We start from the raw sequence: 26444 nt of genomic DNA on the forward strand, positions 1-26444 counted from the left end.
GAGCCTTGAATGAGTGATGGCTGGCATTAGGGCCTTGAGGTCCTGGATGCATCAACATCATCAAATCTCATTGGTAAATGTCCCAGATAGGTTGGAATAATTGAAATAAGTCAGACTACTTTCAGACTTTCTGAAATAAGCCAGACCGTTAGAATGTACTGTATGTACATGTAGACTAAACTTTTTTGCTGGACATGTAAAAATGACTGGAGGAGGCAGATTTCAGAATGTTTTTCACGTCATCAAACAAGCACATTGTTTTTTATCTCTCTCTTTGTTCTCTGTGAGATTTTCTATTAGCATCAGCTTGTCTGTTCTGCTGACTGCTTCCGGAATACAGACATATTGCTTAAATATTGGAGTCACCCAAGTCTAGGATGTGAGTTGTGTCTCCTGCTGAAAGCACAGGAGAGAGAGGAGAGGTGGGATCCTTGAATAAATTGCTATCAGTTTATCTCATTTACGGGGCAATCAGAAGCGTGGAATGCAGGCTGAAATTGAATTTTAGTAGTTCTGAAGCATCATAAATCAAAACAGCGTGAGCATCTTAAGGTGAGAAATCATTTTGGTCAACATGGGAAGTATAGGATGTACAAGGGAGCCAGGAGAAACTGTTGCTGCACCATCATTAGTGACTATGGCACTACTTAGAAAGACTCCTCTAAATGACCGTTAAAGGGGGAGAAATTCTGAGACATATTGCACATTTTAAATCCATTACTATGTTAATATTAGACAATGAAAGAGGCAGAAATTACAGACAGTGATCAGACAGAAATGACAATTTCTTTGAAGCACAGACTTAAAATAGTGTAGTGTTGAGCCACCCCTTGGAAAGTCGAGCTAACAGCTTTAAACTGTTGACTTCAGATCACTTTTGAACTGTTGCAGCCTTCAAAAAACGCATTTACTTCAAATCACTGTAAAGCCGTGATATTTAGAGAATGTGTGAATTCTCTGCTATGTCAACTGTGCTACACTTCCACCAAGGATATGCACAATGGACACAGTCCCTAATATCCTATGCACTGTCAGAGCTGTGTGGTGTAATGAACTTCTCATGTGCTTAAAGAATGATGCAGGATGCATGGCGAGACAACTGACAGCCCCGTAATGTGTTTCCCAGCAGCCGCCCGGCGACGAGCTCTCTCGGTGTGTCGCTCGCCATAAACCCACTGGAAAATCGATGGCCGATAAAGAGTTGTGTTCAGGGGGAGCCCCCTCTGATTAATGCAGACTGTCAGGGAGCATCATTAATGTATTTCTCTTTTAAAGAAAGTGTATCAAATGCTCATTGTTTTGGGGTTTTAACATGTTCAATGCGAACAGACAGGGGCATACAGGGAGAGATGGAGGAATGGAGGGAAACTGTGAGGAGAGAGGCACCTTCCTGTTCCTTCCAGTTTTATAGATGAGGATATTTACTCTTTTCAGGGTCACAGAAGTCGGTGAGAAAAAAGTGAAAACTACGTGTGTGTGTCTAAATGCATTTAATGTAGATGTTTAGGTCTACATTTACATCTCACACACCCATTACATTTTACACATTCGATTTGCAGCCAATGTCAGGGGTGGACCTGTAATGATCCCACATGCTCTGCATAGTACTGTGTTTGGCATTTTCTCTAAAGCAGGGTTGGGGTGAATTCACTTTATATTCACAAAGTACATTTTTTAAACCAAATTAATCTTAAATAGATTCATAAAGCCCTTGTTGGATGAAAGAATCAAGAGTGAATTCTCAGTCATCAACCAATGGATAGTAGTTTAATTTTACATTTTGAACTGATTGAATTGAAAGTGATTGAAAGGACTCCACTGGATTGTATCTGATACAACTAGAGAGAAGTTTATGAGAAGTTAAGTGATATACGGTATATGTTTAAGAGAATGGGGAGGTGGTCGGACACAAAAGCCGAACAGTAAGGTGAGGGAGAGATGTATCCAAAAGAGCTGTGCAATGAAAGAATGAGTGGATGTGACCAACTTCCCTTGAAGAGCTGTGCATCATGATGCACACCACTGTGGGGAGAGTAGATTAAAAATTGTGAGAATTTCTCCTCCCAAACCTGAACTCCAAATTGACCCCAACACTCCTCTAAAAACTCAATGATTATGAATTAAACATGAAACACTGATCTTTGTGACAAACATGAGTACAACCTCAGTTGAAATAGAATTCCAACAATTTATACTTTTAGTGGCTTTACACTCTTACTGGCTTGCACTTTTAACAGTATTGGGATGCTGTAAGAATTATACTAATGTTTGCAACAAAGTAGCTGATGAGTATGTGATCTACCCTTGTGAAATCAGTGTATCAAATGTAGTAGAAATGTAGACTAAATTTCTCAAAAGGAACAAAATATCACGACAATTATGCATGTTTCTAAGAATGGCAGTATCACCGGTGAAGTAACATCAGCATAAAACTTGACTTTAGCTTCAGAGGCAAACTTGTCTCCTCACACTCCTGTTCTGAAATATTTTATTTAGATATCTATCAAAATATATCAGATATCTGGAAAATGAAAATACACATATGCACACGTTTTTCCATGTGTACGTACACCATTTCCAGTCTTCTGTAAATTTCTTGTCATACTGTTTACAACGGCATATACCGTTCAATGGAGTTGGGGAGCAGGATGGGAGATCATACACAATGTGATGCGGATCCACTGGGATCACTGGCCCAGTTACAAAACACACACAATTTAATTATCAAGAGACTATTTAAAACCGGTGATTAGCAACTGGACAGTGAATAATTAGGCTGAATTAGTTACAATAATCAGATGTAATAAAACTTAAAACTGATAACTGGACATTTCTGCCCAAACCAAGATGCACTGAGCTTGAATTCCAAAGTATATACACCATCTAGACCAACAAGGGAAAAGGGCTTTTTATCAAGCCAGCTATAAGGCTAGTGGAGATCATTTGAATACCACCATAGCCTTTACAACTGTGGTATTCATCAACATTTATCACTTCCATTCTTTTCTTTTGTTTTCATTTCATTCAGCTCTTATTGGGCAGGTCACAGTGCTCAGATTCCTTCCTTGAACTCTTGTCCTGTCTTGCATTACATGAGTTTGACCAGATTCAGGTTATGAAAAACTGCCTTGTTTGATATAATCTTGACCCTGACTCATCTGCAGTTAGACTGGGAGGCAAGAGATTGAGTTCTTTCTGTGTTCACACTACAAGATAACCGGTGCCTGCCATTAATCAGGACAGTCCCGAAAAGCGGCCTGATCTTGAAAATCTGTTGAATTTGTCAAAATGGGCTAAGATTCTATATTGTGTCACCGCCTTAACCCAGGATCCTCCTGTCCTGCACCTCAGTATGCCGAGGGTTAATATCCTCTGGAGTCCAGCTGAGGATTAGGAAATGGAGGTTTAACTGCCTGTGCTAATGGTGGGTGTTTATCTCAATACTTTGTTTTGTCACTCCCCGACTCGCTCTCATTTCCGAAAGCTGTCCCTGGAGCCTCCGTTCTTGTAATGGCTTAGCTTTCTGAACGCCACAGTATGGAGGGAAAGGAATAACAAGATTCTCATTTGGGCTCTATACACACTGCCCACAGATACATGTATAATTGGCCCTGTTTTCATTTTGCTCTGTTGTTAAATGCACTAGCTATTAGGGTAGTGGTGTTGCTGCTGATTTCATGTGTTTGTTTATTGGTGGAAGGTGTGTTTGTTTTGTGTACGTGCGTGTGCATGTGGCTGCGTGCATGTGTACAGAAGTGTGCAGAAGTGTGTGCGCGTGAGTGCGAGTGCGTGTGTGTCAGATAGATAAAGAGTGTGCTCTATCTCTCTCTCTCTCTCCCTGTTCTCTCCTTTCTGAGTTTGGTCGTGGTTCCCCCGGGGCCCCTGTCGCAGTAATGGCCTGCTCCTGATTGCTCTGATACAGGTTAGGAATATTGGCTTTAATGATGTGTAAAATGAGCAAGCAGTGCCTGTGACATTTACAGATGGCACCGCCTTGGCCTGTTCTTCCCAACTGCTCGTTAATTCACAGGAACGGCAAGCACTTCTTTAAGTGACTGCCTGATGCGTGCACACAACACAACACAACACATCCTACATACAAAAACAATAGCTCACCTTTGATATGTCCCCTGCACTTTACCATCATTTCAGCCAAGTGCTCACATGGGCACACACGCACACACACACACACACACACACACACAGATAGATAAAGAGAGAGAGTCCTCAAGGCTAAGAACGGTTTGCTAAGTCCTTTCTCAGGCGTTCTTCAAATCAATCTCCAGAGGTATTGTGAGGGGTTTTAGACAGAATAGATACTGTGTCGCTGCCTGCCATATAGCTGCACAGCTGGGCTCGCCACCAAACCCCAGAGGTGCTAATCTGCTCCACAGGTCCTCAGCGGTGCATCTGCTGCATGCCACATACACAACAATAGAGGGATCATCGTCCTCAGGTCACCCTCCTGTCTTTCAGGTGCCAGTTTGATTCTCAGGTCAAACAAATGCCTGGTGTGATACATATATAAATGATTTACACAGTATGTTAACAATATGAACACAATTTCTTTACTGATACCCAATAAACGAATGGATTTTACTGTAGCAGTTTTTCTTATTGTGTTTTTATATCTCAAAGCAATTATTTATTAGTGCAAAAGAGTGTATTAAGAGCTGTTGTGTTGCTGTTAGAAGCCGTCAAGTGGCTGACGAACATCTGTAACTGAAAGGTTCTCTAACAGTTTTATGATGCATGTAAATGGTAGACGGGCATCAGAGACGATGTGTTTCTTTATCTGTGCCTTCCTCTTTGTAGCTCTATGGCCATTACACTCTAATTTCCTTTTTATTATGCCATGTTAATTAAGGCAAATCATATTTCCCTCATTCTTCACAGTTGTCTCCTCCATTGGCTTTAAATTGTGTTCCTTCTTGTCCGCCCACTGGCCTAGCTATGTTAATTTACTTCTAATTGGCACGAACTTGTTGATTGTATTGCTGGTGGATAGATTTGGTCAGGGGGTTAATGCTCATGTTAATGTGACAAGGTGATCGTTCCTCTGTTAGCCATGTGCTAACTGCAACCATTGAGTAATATCAGGAGCGCTAATGGCCCTTTCACAAGCTCATCATGGCAGCTGCCTCTAAGATAGCAGTGATACCTAGGCACATCGTTCATGCTCATATTTATTGTCTTGGAGGAGGACATTTTGACCCTAAGCGTCATGCTTACATGGAACAGAATTACTTTGGCTTATGGAGTGGAATTGCCACACTGTGGACGGCATTAAAAAGTGATATCAGTGTGCTGTATCTGCTTGTAATGGCAATACCGGTGCCACAATGACACTGGGTTTAATACCACTGCAGTTATGTGGCGACGGCACATTCTTACTGCACATGGTCCCCTGTCTCCTTAGTGAGTACAGTATGTCTCGCATGGGCATTACTATGCATGGAGAATTAGATTTGTTTTCCCTTGTATACTCATCAGTTTAAGAAATCAGCCATCCATTGCTTTTTTAATCTCCATAATGAAAGTGTTTTAATGCCTCCAATTTATTGCCTGGCCAGCCAACAGAATAATTAGCTTTGTTCAGGTTTTTAAAAAGATGAAAACACAAGTATAACGCCATTTGAGTCTAAGGAGAACCACAAATTATATCCAAATGCAGTAGCCTAATGTTTTTAAAGGTATATTGGACAGGCTATTTCAGACTCGAAGGAAAAAGCTTTTTATGTATTGTGCAGAATCAAACAGTAGCAAAATGATATCAACAGTATAATTTAAGTTCGTTTTTTTTTGTTGTCCAAGTTTGTGTCTCTTCACTTATTTTTTATTTTCATTTCTTTCCGTTTTGGGGTCCTCTAAATTCACTATTTGATCTATATCTATATAGTGTTGAATTGTATATTTTAATCCCTACTAGTGGCTTAAAATGTCTCACCCACATAAAGACTTTTTCACTGTAAGTCTAAATAAAGAGGTTTCCAAGTCTTTATTGATTTTCCGTGACCTGTAGTCGATTCCACAAACTAAATCAGATAATTGAAGTTGGTGTCGAGCTAATTGGATTATTGCTTTCCCCCTGAAGAGATGGCCCTCCACCAGAGCATAGGGATTGCTACATTAGTAGCGTCTGTCAGACATCTGTCATTTGACAGCACTGTCACAGCACAGGGTTGTGGCTCACACCAAGGAGGCTCAATTGATTGGAAATATATTTCATAACTCATGCAGAGGATTAAGTGATTTAATTTTGAACATTTCCCCACACATCAGTTGTCAGACTGGATTAAGCTAGATTTCTCTGATTATATTTTGCTCTATGAACAAATTTTTCCTTTTACTATAGCTTCAATTATTTATTGATGAGAAATAATATCACAGCCTTTGATTAATTAATTGGATCAAATGACCACAGACTGATAGAGTATTGAGAACCAATCCCAGCACACAGTGGATGGAAGCTATGTAGGAAAAACCATTCCCCCTGTGTCTACTCGCCTCCAGTCCTCCAAACATGGTTTATGCAAATTAGCCCGCTATTTGCATAGACATAATTAGGTAATTACAAATCGTTTGACTATGAGCTCAAGCATGTGCAGAGACCAGAGATGTTACATCAGTCACATTGTACTGTACAGAGTTAATGAATTGCTTCTGAACAGCAGAGGCTTATGACATGTGTTGGAGCATATGTTGTGTCAGACCTCTTGCTCAAAATGACAGGTGACATTTTCATAAAGCTTAGTTAATCACGAAGAGTGAATTACAGTAATAAAACACAACCTATGCACAATTTTCAAAATCAATTTTAATCAAAAAGTCTTCCAACTGGATCAAAAAAAGAGGGATCTGTGAAAGGAAAAAAATCAAATTAATAGCCTTGATGGTTTCCAAATTTGAATTTCATTAGCGAAACAGTCTAGCAGACCTGAAGGAAACGGTCATATTTAAGGTGATTTTGACTCAACAAAGAAAGACACAACCAAAATATGAGACTTATGTTGGGGGTTTTTTTTATAGGGAAAATACAAACAGGCTAATGAGCTAAGTATGGATGTAGTGGCCAAGCTATATTTAGTAATCCTACTGTAATTATTTACATGTGGCAGTCATTATTTTCAAGTGCGTACACTCAGCATCAATAGGGCAGCCTACTGTGCCTGGAATGGTTTCCTAAACATTCTCAGACTCCATTTTTTTTTTTTTTTTCAGACACTAATATATATGAATGAAAACCAAACCTTGCCTAATTCAATAAACCAAGCCCTGGAATCTTTTATCTTGAAACCAGGCAGAAGTAGAGGCACCCAAGGAGATTACAGGAGAATAAATTTACGTTACTGTGATTAAAAGAAAAAAAAAATCTTGCTAAAATAATTGCCAGCTGAATTGTCAAGATCCTCACAAATAATATTTATCCAAAAGACATCTCCAAACAAATACACACTCATACCCTAGCCTTGTACAGGATGCTAAAAGACAAATATCAAAATGTCAGAAATAGCAGTTGATATTGAATAAGCATTTGATAGAATGGAGGTTCCTATTAGATATTCTAAACTACTCAATATGCCAACAAAATCTCAAACCTGGTCAAAACTTTGTACAAAGTAACTCAGCTCTGTACATATCTTACCTCCATCTGTAAATAATGTGCAATGCATATTTGCATGCCTGGACACATGTTTCTCATCTGTGATAATGGAAATGGTCGTGCACACTTGCACATCTGCTTCAACCTGTAAATCTGTCAAGGAAGATGATGTATATTTATTTATTTACTGTATTATTTTCAATATGTTTGGTTATTGTAATTACTTGCATTATCTTCAGTACTCTTTATTTGTTCCTACTCATATCTCATTCTCTGCTGCTGTGACTATTCAATTTCCTGGGGATTTCATGGGGATCATTAATGTTTCACCTAATCTAATCTAAATATGATATCATGTAATATAATGAAGTGTAAAATAAGATAATCTCAGGCCAAAATATATACAAATCTAAGTCTCTTGGAACATTTTCAAATGAATAGTCATTTAACATGGAAGCTCAATGTCACCATTTGCAACTTTTATTGAACCATTAGCTTAAAAAATATAGGATAATGAGATACCTAGGGTATATATCAATCACAGAGTATAAATTATACCTTTATGCAGATGACTTCATATTATATTTAACTAAATATGGCAAGTTGCTACAAAATTTGTTATATGTTCCTGGCAAGTAATGGTATAAACCATGTCAGTGATCTGATAGAAGTAGTTTTATAAAAGACTATAACTTACAAATAAAGGCAATAACGAAATAGCCATGACAGCCTCAAACTTTTTAACTAAAACAGCCTCTGATTTTTACCAGTAAATTTGATAATAATATATATGAAACACATGAAACTACAAGGAAACACAAATTACAAGGAATTGCAAACATAATATGCTGTCAGATGATAACAAGACCTACGCAGTAAACAACTGGTTTGACAATCATTTCAGTGACAGTGTTTTTACAGTGTCTGTTTAGACACTGTCTTACTTACTTACTTACTTGCTTATTTATTCATTTATTTATGTGAAATGTTCTAAATTAATGTTTTAAATTATATGTATATATATATATATATATATATATATATATATATATATATATATATATATATATTTTTTTATTTTTTTTTTTATTTTTTTTTTTACATATATGTATTTCCACCACCAGTGTCTATCTAACATTGTTCTTCCATTGCTGTTCTCTTGCAGAACAGGCTACGTCAATGGTTAGTGTATGACAGTGCAATCTGTGAACCTTCTACAATGTAACTTGTCTTGTGGCCAGCTTGCTCTGGACCGTTTTGATCAACTGTTAATTTTAGCAACTGCAGCTTACTAGCATTAGAACTTCACAAGGTGCCTGTCAGTGTTTAAGTTGCACAAGCAAAACTGCCCTTTACTTTTCATGTGGCTTGCCTCCTCTTCCCAACTACAAGCAGAATAACACCACAGTAATTATGTTATCAATACACTGCGGCCGCCAGAGTTCTCTGTAGTGGATACAAAGTTACTTTCCACTCCACATGAGCAATCACACATCACTTTTTCTAGTTCAACAGAATGATATACATACAAAATTGATGCAGCCTTGGTCGTTGATTCCCAAGCAGCCTGAAGCCAGTTTTGTAACTCCATGCTCTCGCAGCCATTCTGCTGTAGCTTGTTCTTACCAGGTTGGTAGAGTCCCAAAGGGCCTGAAGTCTGCTTTGCCATTCATAAGTAATGTAACACTAGAGTCAAGCCTGTAGTCAATCTTAGTAATGTATTAACAAGTGCATATTATGAGACAGATTTTAAATGCTCTTCACAGAGAGCAATTGACTCAGCTTCACTTTGGGCAATTATTGCAAAACACCTGGGACCTCATTCATTTTCCCTTACTTCACTTTTTAAGCAATTGTTAAATATCCACTAGGATGTTTAATGCTTTTGTCATCACTATTTATAAAGTCACTTATATTACAATAATGGAACCTCCCTCTAAATATCATTGGAGTTCATATGTTGCAACTTTTAAAAATAAAGCAATAAAGCAAAAATAAGGTCTGGAATAAAATAAGTAATGAGTGTGCAATATTACCAGCTCTTGAGAAATAAGATGCACTATTTGTTTGGTAGTACTTTTCCCATAGTGTGAACTTAAGAAACGATACAATCAAAGCATGAGCGCAAACTTCAATGTTTTGAATGTTGTTTTGTGTGCAGAATCCAAAAAGAGAGGAACGCTGCTTTGGCTTGTAGACGTAACGATGGAGAGGTGCTTGTTGGAAAACGGGTTACACATTGTTTTGTGCGTGTTTGAAGGAGTGAGTGAATGTGAGAATGTAGATCTTGTTAGTGATGTTGTAGTATTGCTTGTATTCAGAAACTGAATTAATAACAATTGTGCAAACAAGGGTGCCCTAAAGCCCTCGGGGGTGGTTTCACTTGGCACACATGTCTAATTTCCAGTACATAAGGCCTGATTCAGACCTTGAGATTCCATGACTCAAATCTTGACTTGCACTAATAGGAAAAACCCACCCTAAAACACTTTAACACTGTTTCAAAAACAGTTGTTGGCGATGTACCTGTCATTCCTGGGTCCATTTTGTTGTTTGGTGGTGTATTTTTCTTATTCTTGTGGATAACTGACCAAATGCAGACGATGTGAGGTCATGACTAGATATTTCCAGCGCAGCTACAATGGAGTTTAATGGGAGAACATTTTTCAACAATCTAAAAAATGTCAGGTTTTGGTGTCAGTCCCTCAGAATCAAAGAGCGAGGGCTTCTTTCTACACTCACTATTTTGCACCGACGTTCAACAATCATACAGGGAGAAATCCATCATAGAAGAGGCAGAGATACCAATTTCTCAACCAACAGTATCCTCAATAGCCCATAATGCAATGCAGCCACAAGGCATGTTGTGTTTTTCATAAGGGGCAGGACTCGCTTTTTCTTGACTGGTGTTTTTTTCTTGAGTGGGTACACCAAAAAAGTAAAATACAAAAGAAGTAAATTACAACACTTCATCACAACATAACTCCTGGAATGCATTGAACATCACAGATCGATGATATATAACAGTGTCAGACTATCCAAGGATGGAATTTTCCTTTAAGTCTATTTGTACACTCCTTTACTTATGCACCCAAAACCCTGCAATATGTCTAGCACTCCCACCAGTTTCATGATGTAAAACAAGAAATCTGCGTTCTTATAAATGCCAAAGACGTAGGATATGAATTGTTGAGTCATCAAAACTAGAAGGAAATGACTTAGATTGTGCAACGCTGTTGATTGGTCTCTCGATAATAACAAGTAAGCAAACAAGATGTGTCCTTCCATTTACGTGTTGGAGTTTTGAAGGGATCTTCAGAGGAGATTGCACCACCAGGGCGCAGAGAGGGTGCCAAGAAATCATTTAACTTTGCTGAGTTTAACAGACGACCAGTACATCTAGCATTTGTGCATGGGTGGGCGTCGATCATTGAGCTGTGCCGTTGACTTGCAGAGTCAGATTGCACAACCGACATCCTTCTAGTGTTACTCCAGCTAACATGCACGTTTTCCATTATGGCGACAGGATGCGAAGGATGCGAATACAGATGAGAAGGACAAAGAAGTCATGGTTTTGAATAAACCTGTGCGCAAGCATAGGGACACCCAAAAGTGTGCACATCAGATAGACTGAATAGCTCAAACACGTATATTTCAGTCCGTGTGTGAAACATTTATGTAGTCTGGATTGTGGTGGTATAGAAAAAATCAGAAAATTCTGGCTTCAAAAGCATAATTTAGCCTTGAAAAAAGCCAAGGCACTTGTGTTTTGTCCTCTCAAGCTGCCTTTTTTCTTTGTTTTGACTCCTTATAGATTATTAACATATCGTTTATCTGTGTTTTCCAGAGCAAGAGGATTCCTTTGAGTTCATCATTGTGTCGCTGACGGGTCAGACATGGAACTTTGAGGCGTCTACATACGAGGAGCGGGAGCTGTGGGTCCAAGCGATTGAGAGCCAGATCTTCGCTAGCCTGCAGTCTTGCGAGAGCATGAAGAACAAGGTGGGAACACGAAACGAGATAACGTAGAGAAATATAAAAAAAAATGGACAAGATGGGTGATATTATCATCTCACCACGGCATCCTCAGCATCATACAATCTTGTTGCTTCCTTTCTTCCTTTTCCTTCTTTCCAGCCCTTTATTGCGCCATAACCCTCCCCCGCCCCTCCTCCCCCTCTTCAAGCTGTCACATGTGGGAGGTTGTCAGACAGGTGCAGTGCAGTGTGGGGGATCTCTTATTAGAACTGACAGACATCAGAGATAGAACACGGCTTGTGTCAGCATACTGGGGAGACAAGGCCTCATTTTCATATTCATATTTTCTCCGCCTCAGTCTTTCTCTAAGCCTTTCCTTTCCTGTTCCTTCCCTCTCTTCTCCCCCGGTTGTCTGTGATTTGAAACCAGCTATGATCTTGTGCCTTCTCTTACTCTCGCCATGATTACCTCCTGTTGACTTATTCGTTCCTTCATTTCTTACAGTCCCGGTTAGGCAGCCAAAGTGACGCAGTGGCCATTCAGTCCATAAGGAACGTGAGGGGGAACAGCTTCTGTGTGGACTGTGATGGTCCCAGTGAGTATAATACTTCACCACAACGGCAGAGTCGAGTGTTAGAGCGGATTTGGAGCTAAATGTGCAACCCATGTCATTGTTAAATCTTATACTGTATGTACAGATGCAACATGTTAGTTCACTTTAAAAATCATTAAAATAAATTAGGTTTAAAGTTAGTTTTCCACTTTGCTTACTATCAATAAATGTCTTTTCTGCGAAGGTTCGAATGCAGTCTTACCCTCACAAAACCCTTTTTTCCAAGAGGGATTTTCCAGACGCAAAACATTCTGAGCAGAGCTATACCACCTCTATCAGAAGAGTATATTTTTAGTATCAGAATAGGGAGATCATCATAAATCACCTGTTTAGAGTGAATATTTGCCAGGTTCACGGCTGATGGAGCATCGGTATTCACTTTGTCATATTCCGTTTTCACAATCTCTTCCTATCCTCTACCATGCAGACCCAGACTGGGCCAGTTTGAACCTGGGGGCCTTGATCTGCATCGAGTGCTCGGGGATCCACAGGAACCTGGGCACCCACCTGTCTCGCGTCCGCTCCCTCGACCTGGACGACTGGCCGGTGGAGCTCAGCATGGTGATGACCGCCATCGGTAACGCGATGGCCAACAGCGTGTGGGAGGGGGCCTTGGAGGGCTACACCAAGCCGGGCACTGACAGCACCAGGTTAGTATGGCAGCCCTCGAAAAAGAAAAAGGTGCTGCTTAATGAAGCATACCGAGATTAAAGAATGAGAAGCCGGCACACTCCTCTCTCCATTAGCTGCCATTTATTGGCCGCCCACATTTCAGCGCAGGCATTTCACACCAAGAATGCTCCATGCTAAAAGCGCCAGGGGTCCTTAAATGTCTGGCTATTGAGACAAGAGTGCCGTTTTTTCTGTTTTAATATCAGTCCATCCCCAGTGATCACAATGCCTGTGTGTCTGTTTACGTGTCGGCATACTTTGTTGTCATCTACATACCTCTGTCTCTTTTTCATCTTTGTTTTATCTGCCTGTCTCATACTTCCACCACTGTATCTGCTGTCCCATGTGTCTGTCCCTCCTCTATCCCGACTTTAAAACCATAATTCATGAGGAGGGTGTCGCGTGTGACATCATTTTGCACCTACCTGATAAATGCCCTGACTAGCTCCAAATCAATCAAGTTAGTTACTTGACATGTCAGCGCTAATCGAGAAAACAGCTTACCATCCAAGCCACTTCAGAAACCAAGTCCCCTGTTCCTGCAAGATTTGAATGTACACAACTTTATAGATTTATCCATCTGACTTGTTGCAGTATGTACAAAAGTAGAACGTTTAGAACATATTCAACATACTCAACAAACCAGGGTGTTTTTGAGAGACAGCCACCGTAAGACGTTTCTTTTGGGTAGAGGGGGACTAACAAGCAGCTTTCCACCTTTTTAAATATGTATCCCCTAAATCATACTCTGCTCCTTGCCCCGCACTGCCCTGCCCTAACCTACCCACCTCTGTCCGCTCCCTTTCCTCGGAGGTACCCAGATCTGGTAGGAGGATTGTTTATCTCTTGGTGACAGGTGAGGCCTAGCGTCCCAGACTGACTAATGACCTGCTGTGTGGCTGTGCAGGTAATTAAGCACACCATTATGGCTAAGCCCCACCCCAAGCGCCAAGGCCCTCAGGCCCCCAGCCGCCCTGTCACATATCCATCACACGGGGCGAGGTCATCACTCTGTCTGTCACAGCAAAGACACGACTGTAGGGTCTCCCTACTGGCATTAGACTGCTTAAACATCACAGTACTGGAACTTTGTTAAGAAAACTGCCATACCAATGTAGTTATTTTACTACTACTAATACTAATAATAATGATTATAATAAGCATTGATAGCTTGAGTCTCTAGGCTTTACTCATGTTGTGTGTTGTGCACAATTAGATGAGTTAGTAATGACGACACTTAGATTATGAAGAATAGATTGATGTAATTTGATTGTAAGAATCTATTGTATTGTACAGTATGTTTTTAATTTGTCATCAAAATGCAGTAGTCTGCCTTTTCAGGGAAATGCTGCTAAATTTCAACTTTGAAATTAGACTTTGACCGAAATGGGTTTTTGAAGGCCGATACTAATATTTTTGTGCTGAAGCTGCTGATAGCTGATATTTTTGTGTTGATGTATTTCCTTGCCAAACAGTTACAAGTATTCAGTGTTTACCCCAGCATTTTATTGTTGGCAGGGTGGAAAAACCTCTGAAGCAGTAGTAATACTGACACTATTGAATCGCAAACTGATGAAATGTAGGAGGAATTTAGGGTTTGCAGCTCGTTAAGGCAGGGTGACACACCACAACTACTTAATGGCAGGGAAACACACAGGATAGATTACTAAAAATAATGAATTAATGTACAAACAAAATGTTATTGAACAATTAAATGACTAAATAAATTGTGCAAATAAAATAAAATTTAATTGCAGGTTTTACAGACTGTTTATATGTAGCTGTGGTCAAGCAGGAACCTTCATCATATCAGCAGTGGACCGCATGACTGACCGATATCCCATATTTAATAATAGGCCAATATCGGCCCACTCTGACCCTAATAATAACCCCAATTCCTATGCCTTAATCTATGTTTGTGGACATTCACTCTCATCTCCCATAACCAGAAGCAAGAGGGACAAGTTTGCCCCCAAATCTGTGATGTCACACCAGTGTTACTTATAGCAATACCATTAAATAAGGCTCGCTTGAGTATAAAAGTTCAAGCAATGTACAAGTCTACAAAGCCAGTTTCCTATTTATTGTCAATGGAGCAGCTCCAGGATGCACATCAATACGATATCACAGATTTCCTTGTTGATTCTGTGGCTTCTAGCTTTGGAAGAGAGCTGTTCATGTGCACATACTGGGACCATATGAATACTGTCAATTTTTCAGTTCCTATTCACCTTTAAATAGTGGTATTGAAAAGTGCTGATTCTGTTTCAAATTGGAAATAAACAAATAGACTTAATAATTTTTTATTATTTATTTTTTTCTTATCTACAGTGAGTCTAAGCTGGTCCTTTCCCCTTTGCTCTTCAATCCATTCTCCCCACTCTGGCCAGTTCTAAATTGAATGATGGCCTACAGTTATTTATTGAATGGTATCCGGGCTAAAGTGCTCCACTATAGCCTTGATGAAAGATTATTGATGTTGATTCCTCTCCTACCACTGTCAGTCCCATGTCGCCTTGGGCAGGAAGGTTCTTCATTGTCTAAAAAAAATCTTATCCTGCAGATCTTATCCATCCTATCAGATCTTATCCTGCAGCGGAGTCTCCATTAGTTTTCACTGTCAAACACTAAATCTCATTAAGAGCATAACTAATCTTCAGACAAAAACAGCTGTTGTAAATATCATATATGGCCAAATGGTTATTGAAATGCTGCTGATATTTCTGTATTATGTATCGTTGTGGGGTAGTGATTTATCAGAAAGGAAAACGTTGCTATCATCTTGCTTTATTATGAATTGTAAGGGACCATGAATACTGCAACCAGCTTAATGGGATGCATTTATTTTCCTTCCTTCCCTCTAACCCATAAACCCTCACTCAGAACTCATGTGCTCCCCTTAACTTGAGGAGAGCACATATGAGAGGATTTTAATTGTGTCACTTTGGTGACATGTAGCAGCTTTGTGATGGCACCTAGGCAGCCAGTATATGGCTCCCGACTCCCACTAAACATTAGTGACACCTAATCTAAACGATTCAGTAACTACCTGCATATCAACTCAGCATCTGATTGAATGTCTACTGCAAGACTAGTTTTACCCTTGTCTTTTTGAGATTTAAGTTAAAAGGCATTCATCCACAAGATTGGTTTAGCTTATGATATTCTGAATCGAAAGAATACAATATATAGATTTGTCGTACGCAGATCCGCACAGCGACACTGAAATTACTGGTGTACATCAGACTGATTACAGGCATTGTAATGGGAACGGTGTATATATCCATGCATATGTATGTCACCTAATCACCATTTTTTTGCACCTTGCAGAAGACTAGAATAAATGCAGAAGTCAGACTTGGCCAGGCTACAATTAAATCGGTGATAATAAATTTGTGGGAGCCGTGCGTTCTGGCTGATCTCTGCAGTCAGCATATTGGAGGGGAGTTGTTCTTTTAATTAGCACCTGGCAGTCGTCGTGTTTTGCACGTCACCTCTAATTGCTTGGCATGCTCGTGATAGAAAACACTGCAGACTATTTTGACGGATACGGTGGGGGAGGTCCAACAGCTAGTTTTAACCTCATCCTCTACTGGCACACACACACAGACACACACACACACACACACACACCAGTTCTCATTTGGGGGAGATGTCCCGGAGCGTGGACGGATGTGGACGGCTATCCCTCACTGACGCGGGCCTCTCACTGTCACCCTCTGTAGGCTCCGCGCTGCCCTCGGCCACAGGCAGGTAATAGCTCTGATGAGAGCCCTCCACTTTGTTTCAGAAATAATTTGCCACTCCTGCCGCCTGCAGGGGCTGCGCGGTAATAAAAATGAATCACACCGCTAACCTCTCCAAACCTGGACCCGCTGCTAGTTTTAACTCCCTCCGCTCCGACAGCAGTGTCTTGGCTCGTCCTCCCGAGCTGTTTCTTGGATTTACAACATCGGGTCTAGTGGCCATTAGACTCAGGAAAACCTGTTCTGGGATCTCTCCGTAACGGCCTTGCCAGTCTCCGTCCTCCAGATCAGTCCCCAAAACGCTGAGCGAGGCTCCTGGGCTACTCACAGGTTAGGGGTGCTGGAACGGCAACTCTCAGAAGAGCCTTTAGAATAGCTGGCCTTGCCAGGAGCCCTGGTGGAGGTAGAGTAATTAATTAAGACAAATGAATGACTGGGTCTTCCCATGTAGTGCTTGCGCTCTCTCTCTCGCTCTCTCTCTGTCTCTTTCTCTCTAAATGAAACCCACAGGTCAGTAATTAGCCCTGTGTGGGAGAAGTGGTACCACAGTCACTAATTACCCACATGCCACAGGGTTTCAGAGCCAGGTAGACATAGAAGCAGGACTGATTCATTACAGCTCAGTCAAGCCATTCTGCATGTAATTTAGTTTCAATATTGTTATCGTTAGAAAAATCTCCATCTATTATGAGAAGAAAACTTCTTGTCTTAACTAACGTAACTGCCAGATTTAATTGATGACCTGAAAGAACATGGATTGTAGTTGGACAATGACAATAATCCTTTTTACTTTACGTGAACAAGGTTTTGAAGTATGTGTGTGTGTGTATGTGAGGCAGGCCACATGCATAAGCAGTGGCATGTGTTATCGTCCCCTCAGCTTTGTCGGTGAGGGAAGGGTTCAGCAGGGGTTAACAGCGTGAGCGTTTAAGGGTGTTAGTCTTGCTGGCACAAAAACACAGCCACTCCATCATGAGGAGTCTGACAACCTCATTAATGTCACAATATATTCAACTCATCCTTCTGCCTAGGGCGCCCAGATGCTCTCCTACTGGCCCCTCTATAGAGCCATGGCTCAACAAAACAACCTTTTGATTCTGGTCAGCGCTATTACATCTGCTCAGACCGCACTCTGGAAGCAGCGGCAAGAAAAGCGTCCACTCCAGAAATCTAAATGTTTGCCTTAATGAAATCTTGTGCAGTTGTTATTCTTAGAGCAGAGAATAACATTTCTAAACTGTACCCGGTCGACCATAGGGGGCCTTATTTAGCAGCTTTGCTGTGCCGTTTACTGTGTTGCTCCTTCATTTCTCGCCCTTAGCAACCTTTGATGCTCTGGGGCCCAGCTTTCTTTCCCTGTTGTGTGTGCTTTTTTTTCATCTCTGTCGTTTTCCTCTCGGCCCCCTCTCTGTCTTTCTGCCTCTCCCTCTCCCTCTCCCTCTCTCTCTCTCTCTCTCTCCCTCTCCCTCTCCCTCTCTCCCTCTCTCCCCTCAGTATGTGGAAGTGAAGCTGCTGGCTGCATGGGAATCGGTCCCATACAAGTTGCCCACCCCCACTGTGAAGTCTGTTCAGGCTGCTCAACCCCAGTATTTCCCCCCCCCCCCCCCCCCCCCCTCCCCATTTCTTCCCCTCAGTGCGTCTATTTGATGTGTCCGCAGTGAAGTTTGAGGCGCGGGGAAGAGGAGGAGGAGCTGGAGAACCTTTGATTGTTTAGGAGGGCCGAGTATGTGTTTGAAAGATGGGCTAGTGGTGGAATGGACATCCTCCTCTTCCTCCTCCTCCTCCTCCTCCTCTTCCTATGGACCAATGCACCTTTATTGCAGGCAGTCAGATTGGTCATTCTGTGGCTACTCCAGCACTGGCTCCACCCCCTCTGTCTCAGTTTCTCTTCCCCCCCTATAAATTCCCATTTGCCTTTGTCTTTCAGGCTTGACTAATTATCCTTGTTTGTCCCTCTTTATTTGAATGCAGTCATGTGTTCTTGACTCCGTGGGCTGGGTTTAGGAGAATCATTCCGCCATTTGCCACTTAATTAAGTCAGGGTCAGAATCCATTGCTCAACTCGGGGCTGAAGGGACAGAACTCTAATAGAATTATAAAAGGGGCCTTTCTCTAAGGCTTTCTACTGTTGATCCTGCCATTATCTAGGTGGGCTGTGCATAGACAAACAAAAGGAGACACCAGCTCTAGACAAGAAACCCACAAAACTGCAAACTGACTCAGTAAGGTTTGCTTGCCCAGGATTTGCATAAAATTCACGAAACGGAATGAGGAAACAATGCGTCAGTGATGCTTATGAGATAACTCAGAATCATAGAGGAAGTTTGTGGTGAAGCAAACACCAGTTGTTTTTAGTTCAAAGAAACACAGGCGTTTTTATTGGGAACTTTGAGCTCCCCTCTGTCCCCTAAGCAACAGAGAAATTTAGAACAAGTATGTGCACAGGGGTGGGGAAATTTGGTGTCTGTGCCTATGTGTAGACGTGTGTGTGTGTGTGTGTGTGTGTATATATGGAGAGTGTAACCATCAGTTCGATTTCCTAAATATCCCCCATGCTGAGAAAATTCACTCTCTTTTTCCTCTCTGCCCCCCCTCCCTCCTCTCTCCTGGCGCTTTGACATGCTAAATCTGCTGATTTTATTTTTCTTCCTCCTGTGGTGAGGAAGTGTCCTTTTCAAGGGTCTCAGTTTTCCCCCTGACTGTCTAAACCCTACCTCTGTTTGGATTGTTTTTCTATTTCAAACAAAAGACAGAGGCGGGATTACCATTTCACTTCCTTTCACACTCTATCTTTCAAGTGGCAGCAGCTGAGGAATTTGCAAAACCGCTGCCTGGCTGCTTTTCCTTTTTTAAACTGAACTGTCTACAGAACTGTGGTTGAATTTGGAGCTCAGCATCAGCAGTGAGGTCTTTTCCTGAGGTCTTCGGGGCTGATTTTGTAGCGGAGGCTAACAAAGTGGCCTCAGGGCTCCTTTCTGAGACGTTGACATCTTCTTAATGGTTCTCCTCAGCCTTTTTGTTTCACATCTTGGTGCTAACTTTCTGCCTCATTTAGCTCATATCAATTCACTGGGCTCCACAGATTCGGCATCCCATTCATGGCGTAGCTTTCTGAAGCAAACTTTGGACAACAGCCCTTAGTGATTTTTTTTAACCATGTTTAGATCTATGCTAAACCATGCAAGGTTGTAGATTTTGCCTTGAGGATTACCCAGTGGGGTATATTGAGTTTTCAGACATACTTTATCCTCTTTACCAGAAAAAAAAGACACTTGTTTTTCAAAAGACTTTATTCTTCCACCGGAAACAAGAGGGGAGGGCAGGACTGTCCCTTCCTGTTTTGAGCAATCCACTGGTTCTAAGGCCAATTGATTTGCTAACAGGCTTGTCCACACATAATGACTGAGTAGGGATTGATGGAGGGCTTACACCATAAAACTCCTAGCCACTCCAATTGCCTGCCATTAGGGCCACATTGTTGTTCACACAGGACCCTCATCCTTAAGAACAGATTTACTTATGGTTTGGGGGGAAAAGGACATTCTTCTCCACATTTTCTCGACAGTCTTACCTTACAGAAATGCACCCATAAGGTAGTATGCGTAATAGCTTTAGGACTATTTTAAGATGTGAGGGTTAAGTTGCTTTATGAGCTTCCGGTGGTGTTTTGCAGTTAATCAAACTGCGCTTTGCACCGACAAAGGCTCGCCCCTCTTCCATCAGATACTTAACCCCTGTAGTTAGGGCCAGTGCCAGGCTCCTCTGGACAAGATGGAGTGCGCTGTGAAATAAGCCTGGCAGCTGACATATGAGTCTGAAAATGGTTGCTGTCTGTGGTAAGTTGGCAGCCTTGACACCTAGCTGCTACTGCTGAGGTCGTAATACAGGGGAGTGACTAACTAACTATTGTTAATACAGCTGCTGTAATTAAAAAATATCTTATTTGGGGCAATACTTAAATTTGATATGATGTGATATTCTGATTTTTTTTATTTAAATGTTTGATATTGCATTAAATAGATGTGATATCCCATTGCTCATTCAAAATGTTCATTTTATAATTTTAGTTCCACTTCAGTTTACCAGTTTGTTTTCTTTTACTGTGATTATGATAGAATGGGATTGAAGTGAATTAGATTGTCAGTTTGTACATGCTGGCTGATAGTAAGCAATGTTGGTGCCCAGGCCCATTGATAGAGAGTCCCATGAGAGCCTTGTCACTCTAGCCGGCGACGCCGCTCGGACTTATCCTTACAAACCCTCTCCCTTTCTGTCACTCACCCACAAATCCAAACAACAGCCTCTTTCTGCTCCTCTTATCACACCGGCTGACAGGGTCACAGGGTCAGTGCCACACTGGGCATGCCCAGTCATTCACATATTGATATTGATTTTTTTTTTTTCTTTCTTATTTGGACAGTTTGTGTGTGGGCAGAGAAAGAAACGGGGGTCAAGATGGAGTGCAATAGATAGAATTCTGCCTGGCGATAGAGGACGGAGCCTTCCCTCTGTCTCTATTCTCTGCGCCAGGCTGAAGTGACGGAGCCGCAGATCCCTGTCCCTCTCTGGCTGCCATTCAGCCCCATCGATCTGACTCAGGGCCCGGCCACCCCAAGGGAGACTGGGGCTCTGAGACGCGCTGCCTCTTTTGTGGGGGGATCCACCAGTTCAGACTGACAGCCGACAGTGCTGATAAAAATATGTCCCCCTCCTTCCCGTATTGTCCGCAGCAGACATGCTGTTCACAATGTGTAACCTTTAGAAAGCTGGCTAGGCTCTAACCCTCTCACTGTCCACCATAATCACTGGAAAGTGGGATATTGCCTGCATCACACCCTTTGGCATTCTCTCATCTCTCCCTCCTATCTCACCATACTGTTTCTCATCACTATGATTGTAGAAGGTTGTGGCTTTCCTCTGCTCCATTAATTGAGAAATGCCACTTTACGCCTGTGAGTCTGTTAGGCCAATTACTATAACAGTTACTGTAATATTTCCCTGTTGTGCGTACATTCCTCCTTTTGTACGTGTTGTTTTTGTTCCTAAATCTCAGCCTGATATATATATATATATATATATTATGAAAGTGTTTTACCTTCAGTGCGTAACTGCTGACGGTGTGTTGGCCTTGTTTCACCCTGCCTGACCTGTATCGCCCCTGTCTCTTCCTTCTCTCCAGGGAGGAGAAGGAGCGCTGGATCCGGGCCAAGTACGAGCAGAAGCTGTTCCTGGTGGGACTCCCCCAGTCGGACGTGCCCCTGGGGCAGCAGCTGCTCCGGGCCGTGGTGGAGGACGACCTTAGGTTGGTAGTGGTGCTGCTGGCCCACGGCACCAAGGAGGAGGTTAACGAGACCTACGGGGACGGAGACGGACGCACTGCGCTGCATCTCTCCTGCGCCATGGCCAACGTGGTCATCACACAGCTGCTCATCTGGGTAAGTGGCTTTGAGGGGAACAGTCAGCGGCGATACAGGATGAACAGTGTTGTTTTGAAAAAAGAATAAGAAAGGAGCGCTTCTTGGATCTGAGGTAGTAGAAGACAGTAAAAACTGGTGCCCTGTGGTTGGCGGGTACAATCCCTAAAAGATATATTATGGATATTCCTTGCCAGTCACATAAGGTACATATGAGGAAGTAAGACCAAGAACTGGTCTATGTAGCCACTATAATAAAGGCTTTTTACATTTTTGTACCCGCAGACCGAGTGTCGTGGTTTTTCTTTGGGGAATTCATACCTTTACTTCCTCATATGTACCTTACGTGACTGGCAAGGAATATCCCTAGAATATTTTTTTGAACAGTGGTATTGTTGGCATTTAGTGTTCGGGCAATTGAGTTGTATAGAAGCTGTTTCAGTGTGAATTGTTTTTGCAATCCGTTAAAGATCAGGTATGTAAAATCTCACTTCTGCTCTCTCTTTTACACCCGTCGTCTTCTCCCACAGTACGGCGTGGATGTGAAGAGCCGGGACGCGCGCGGCCAGACGCCCTTGTCCTACGCGCGGCGAGCCGGCAGCCAGGAGTGCGGCGACATCTTGCTCCAGCACGGCTGCCCCAACGACGCCAGCGGCCTGGCCTCCGTGCCCACGCCCAACATGAGCCGCCGCAACCCCAACCCCAACATCAACAACAACGCCCAGTGCGAGCTCAACCGCAGCATCAGCATCATGTAGGAGTCGGAGAGCAGCGGCGCAGGCAGACGCCAGACACACAAACCCGTGTGCCCTGTGTACACACACTACCCAGTAACCACCCCCATCTCTTCCCAGTGCTCTCTTCCTCCTCTGTTTCACACTGTGTAACCCAGAATCAGTACCAATGGAGAGCTGTCAGGAGGGATGGACAGAATGCTGATATTCCACTACGCTGAAAGAAGTGGGTGTTTTGGGGTGGTATACCCAGTGGACACTGTACATTGTTTTTTTTAATATTATTATTATTATTATTATTTTGTTTTGTTTGTTTAGTTCATATTCTTGTCACAGAGATAAATCTTGGTCAGAAATGATCATGATCAGCTTTAAGCTTTGTGTTTTTTAAGCGTCAACCAAACAAATGACTTATACTTTGGCATTCACACCTACCCTACGAAAAGCATTTCTTTAATGCTTGAACATTTCCTCTCATGTCTTCCCCTTCTGGAGCGTGAACTCGAGTTCGAATGAGTATGAAATGACAACTTCCCTCAACTTCCAAGCCTAAGTGTAATAATATAAAACTGTGAGGAATAGTTTTACTAGTGACAACACAGTAAAGTGGGAAAGGAACTAAATCTTCCATGATATCTATGACTATTGAGGCTTCAGTAATGATGTATGACTTCAACACAGCTATCAAACTCTTGACATACTATTCATATACAAAGGCAAAGCAATTATACATGAAAAGTCCAAATGATTCCGATACTTAATTCACAGGAAAATGGGTTCAGATCATGATAAAGGAGTTGATTGCACAATGCCTATTGGGTGAAAGTGAGTCATTTCCTCTGCCACCCTTATCATGATCCTCCTGCAAAGCAGCCATGATTATAAAGGAATTAAGGGGCATAATGTTTTATGACCATTGAGCCACATGGCTTTGTAAGGATGCCTCTTCAATCAGAATTCATTCAAATTCAACGGGTTGATTGAAACAGTGAAATTGTACCATTATGGTGTCTTTGTTGGAGTAATTTTTGAATCGACTAGATTGTGTTGATAATTGTTTGACAGAGATGCGCGTTTTTAAACCAGAAGCGTAATGGAATATCTAGTCACCTCCTGTGGCCAAAAGCCTAACATTGGTACTCACAAAAGCATTTCCTCTATTGTTGCTGTGAAGTATAAGGTACTGAGTGTGTGTGCGTGTGTGTGTGTGTGTGTGTGTGTGAGTGTGTGCGGGTATGCGTGCGTACGTACATACGTGTGCAATATGTGTGTGCATACCTGTGTGCTTATATATTTGTCTGTGATTGCGTGCAACAGAGAGCGACTGGGCATTTCTGTTCATAAACATTGGAGAAAGGACACTGGAGAAAAGACAAACACCTACAGTGAAGATTTGGGAGCATAACGGTGTTTTCATGTACAGACCTCTGTAAAAAGTAGTTCTTGTTCCTTCACCTTACCCTTATATGAACAGTGTGAACTTACTCTGACTTTTTGGAGTCATTAAAAAAAAACGTCCCTTTCCTTATCCACAAACATATGTCACTTGACCTCATCCTGCCATCTCTCAGCCTAATAGCAGGGACTTAACCAAATACATTCAAGTATCAAACTGAGATGAGACTGACATTTAGAAATTAAAAACAGCAAGGAGGGTTATAGAGGAAAGCATAATTGGATTTAGGCTCTTTAACATTAATTCAACATGAATTCAAATGTATTAGTGTGTATCAGTTGAGACATGGCAAGCCAATTCAAATAGTGAGAAGGACTTGGACAAGAAAATGCTTTCAGGTGGAATTGGCACAATGTCTATAGCGTATTTTCCCTTTCTTTCTTCTACTGCCATTTAAGGTTTCAAACCCGCTTGGTTTTATAGGTTTACAATGGCAGGATATATGTTTACAGAGCAACTTATTAACTTGGTACCTTATCCACATGGTTTTGTTATTGTTTTACAGTATTTCTGGTTTTTCAAAGCCCAGAGAAAATGAATATGTGGTCAATAGAGGAGGTTTGTGAATCCAGGAAACTCTGATATCTTGGATAACTCAAAACCGGCCACAAATTCAACCAGATTACATTTGCATTGATTACAATGGTACTGTACAATAGTGCTGGCCTTCTTTCTGGTGTGTGGGTACAAGTCGTTACTGGACCAACATATTTCAGTGAGTTAAGTACATTTCAGTGTCTGAGAGGATTATTGAGAGGAGTTGGAGGTGTCTAATGTGTTCTTTACAGTGATTACCTGAACCCACACAGCCAGAACAGCCCGTGTCTTCTTTACAAAACCTAGAAACTTGCCTGAATAGAGTCTTTTGAAGTGAAGGTGTTTTTCCCCCAGACACTACATGAAGTGTACATATTAGCTCAATACTTCTGTCTGAAGAAACGCTCCTCCTAGACAAACAAATTGAACTGGTTTTAGGTCAACGGTCACCTTGACCCGTGAACCATATTTTGATATGTTGTTTAATTTCTTTCTCCTTAAGCATATTTTAAGGTACTTCTGCTTGGTCTCAATGTTTCTACATTACCTGACCATCTTTGGTACTTGTGTATAATGATGTACATTTGACATATTTATAATGCAGTATGTAAATATCTTTTTTTGTTTTTGTTTTTGTTCAGTTCATTTTCCTATTGTAATTCCTTCTCTTTGCGTTCAGAACGTGAAACAAAGCAAAAGCTAAAGAGTTACTTGTTGTATGCTTGGATGCTTGGCTGACTGTTGACCTATTAATAAACACTCAAATAAAACAATGTAGCCTTCCCTGGATTTGGGAAATAAACAAATGTGTGTGTAGTATGTATTCTGTTGATTTGTGATTCATGGTGCTCCTATCGCTGCTGGACCTGACATGTTGGAACGCAACTTGTCCAAAAGACAAGACCCTCTTTCGAAGTTAAAGTTTCAATGTCACTTCAAACCAGAATTGGGGTCTCTACCAAACCAATCGAGAAATTCAAGATCATTGGAATAAGATTATGAGAAAGATTGAGCAGCGTTACCGTGACCAGAGGTTACTGAAAGCAGACAGGCCGAGCCAGTCTTTGGGTAAGTAAAGTAACCTCTCCCCTTCCTGCTTGTGGGACCCCCAACAGTCGCTGAAAGAGGATTAAGATAAAGAGCAGGGCTTAGTGTCAGGCAGCACAACACAGTGGGGAAAAGTGAAAGGTCTCAGTGTCCAGAAGAGTCAAGCCCTCACTAATCCACTTCTTATTTTCTGCTAATCTTGTCCCAGCATATCTTCATCCCCTTCCTCTGTCTCTCATGGCTCTCATTGTTGTGCTTTATCACCTGATTCTCTTTGGTGTTTCCTCTTCCTCCCTCAGCGCCGGCTTGAGATGGAGCTACAATGCACGCTCACACACTCCGACGCTCAAATGTTGTAATTGTAAGACCTTGCTCACACAAACCCAAATAAATCTAAACTGATACATACTGATTTTACCTCTCCTGAGAGATATTAGCAAAAAAATCTGTCCTGTATTTATTAGCATGCCTTCACTGTGTTCCTGCTATGCCCTCGCAGACCCCAGCCACTTGTGTTTGTGCTGGTGAGACTACGCTGCTTGCTTGAACCGCTGTGTGTTTTGATATTTCATCAGGGCCAGCTAAACAGTGAGGAGGGCTCTCTGCCGCCCACCTCTTCTCAGACAAATTGCCTCCCAGATTGC

General features: G+C 41.7%; 1 protein-coding gene across 2 annotated transcripts in view; it reads left to right on the forward strand.

Annotated features, from left to right (window-relative positions):
- Positions 1-25553, forward strand: part of agap3 (ArfGAP with GTPase domain, ankyrin repeat and PH domain 3) — a 72379-nt gene extending 46826 nt beyond the window's left edge. For both annotated transcript variants that reach the window (XM_071926454.2, XM_071926453.2), the window contains exons 14-18: positions 11451-11605; positions 12086-12176; positions 12622-12844; positions 21792-22047; positions 22557-25553. In XM_071926454.2, the coding sequence (XP_071782555.1) occupies positions 11451-11605; positions 12086-12176; positions 12622-12844; positions 21792-22047; positions 22557-22784 (953 nt within the window). In that variant the 3' untranslated portion in view covers positions 22785-25553. The remainder of the gene's footprint in view (positions 1-11450; positions 11606-12085; positions 12177-12621; positions 12845-21791; positions 22048-22556) is intronic.
- Positions 25554-26444: the final 891 nt, after the last annotated feature.

Source organism: Centroberyx gerrardi, chromosome 13, assembly GCF_048128805.1.
Source record: "Centroberyx gerrardi isolate f3 chromosome 13, fCenGer3.hap1.cur.20231027, whole genome shotgun sequence".
Classification (NCBI taxonomy): domain Eukaryota; kingdom Metazoa; phylum Chordata; class Actinopteri; order Beryciformes; family Berycidae; genus Centroberyx; species Centroberyx gerrardi.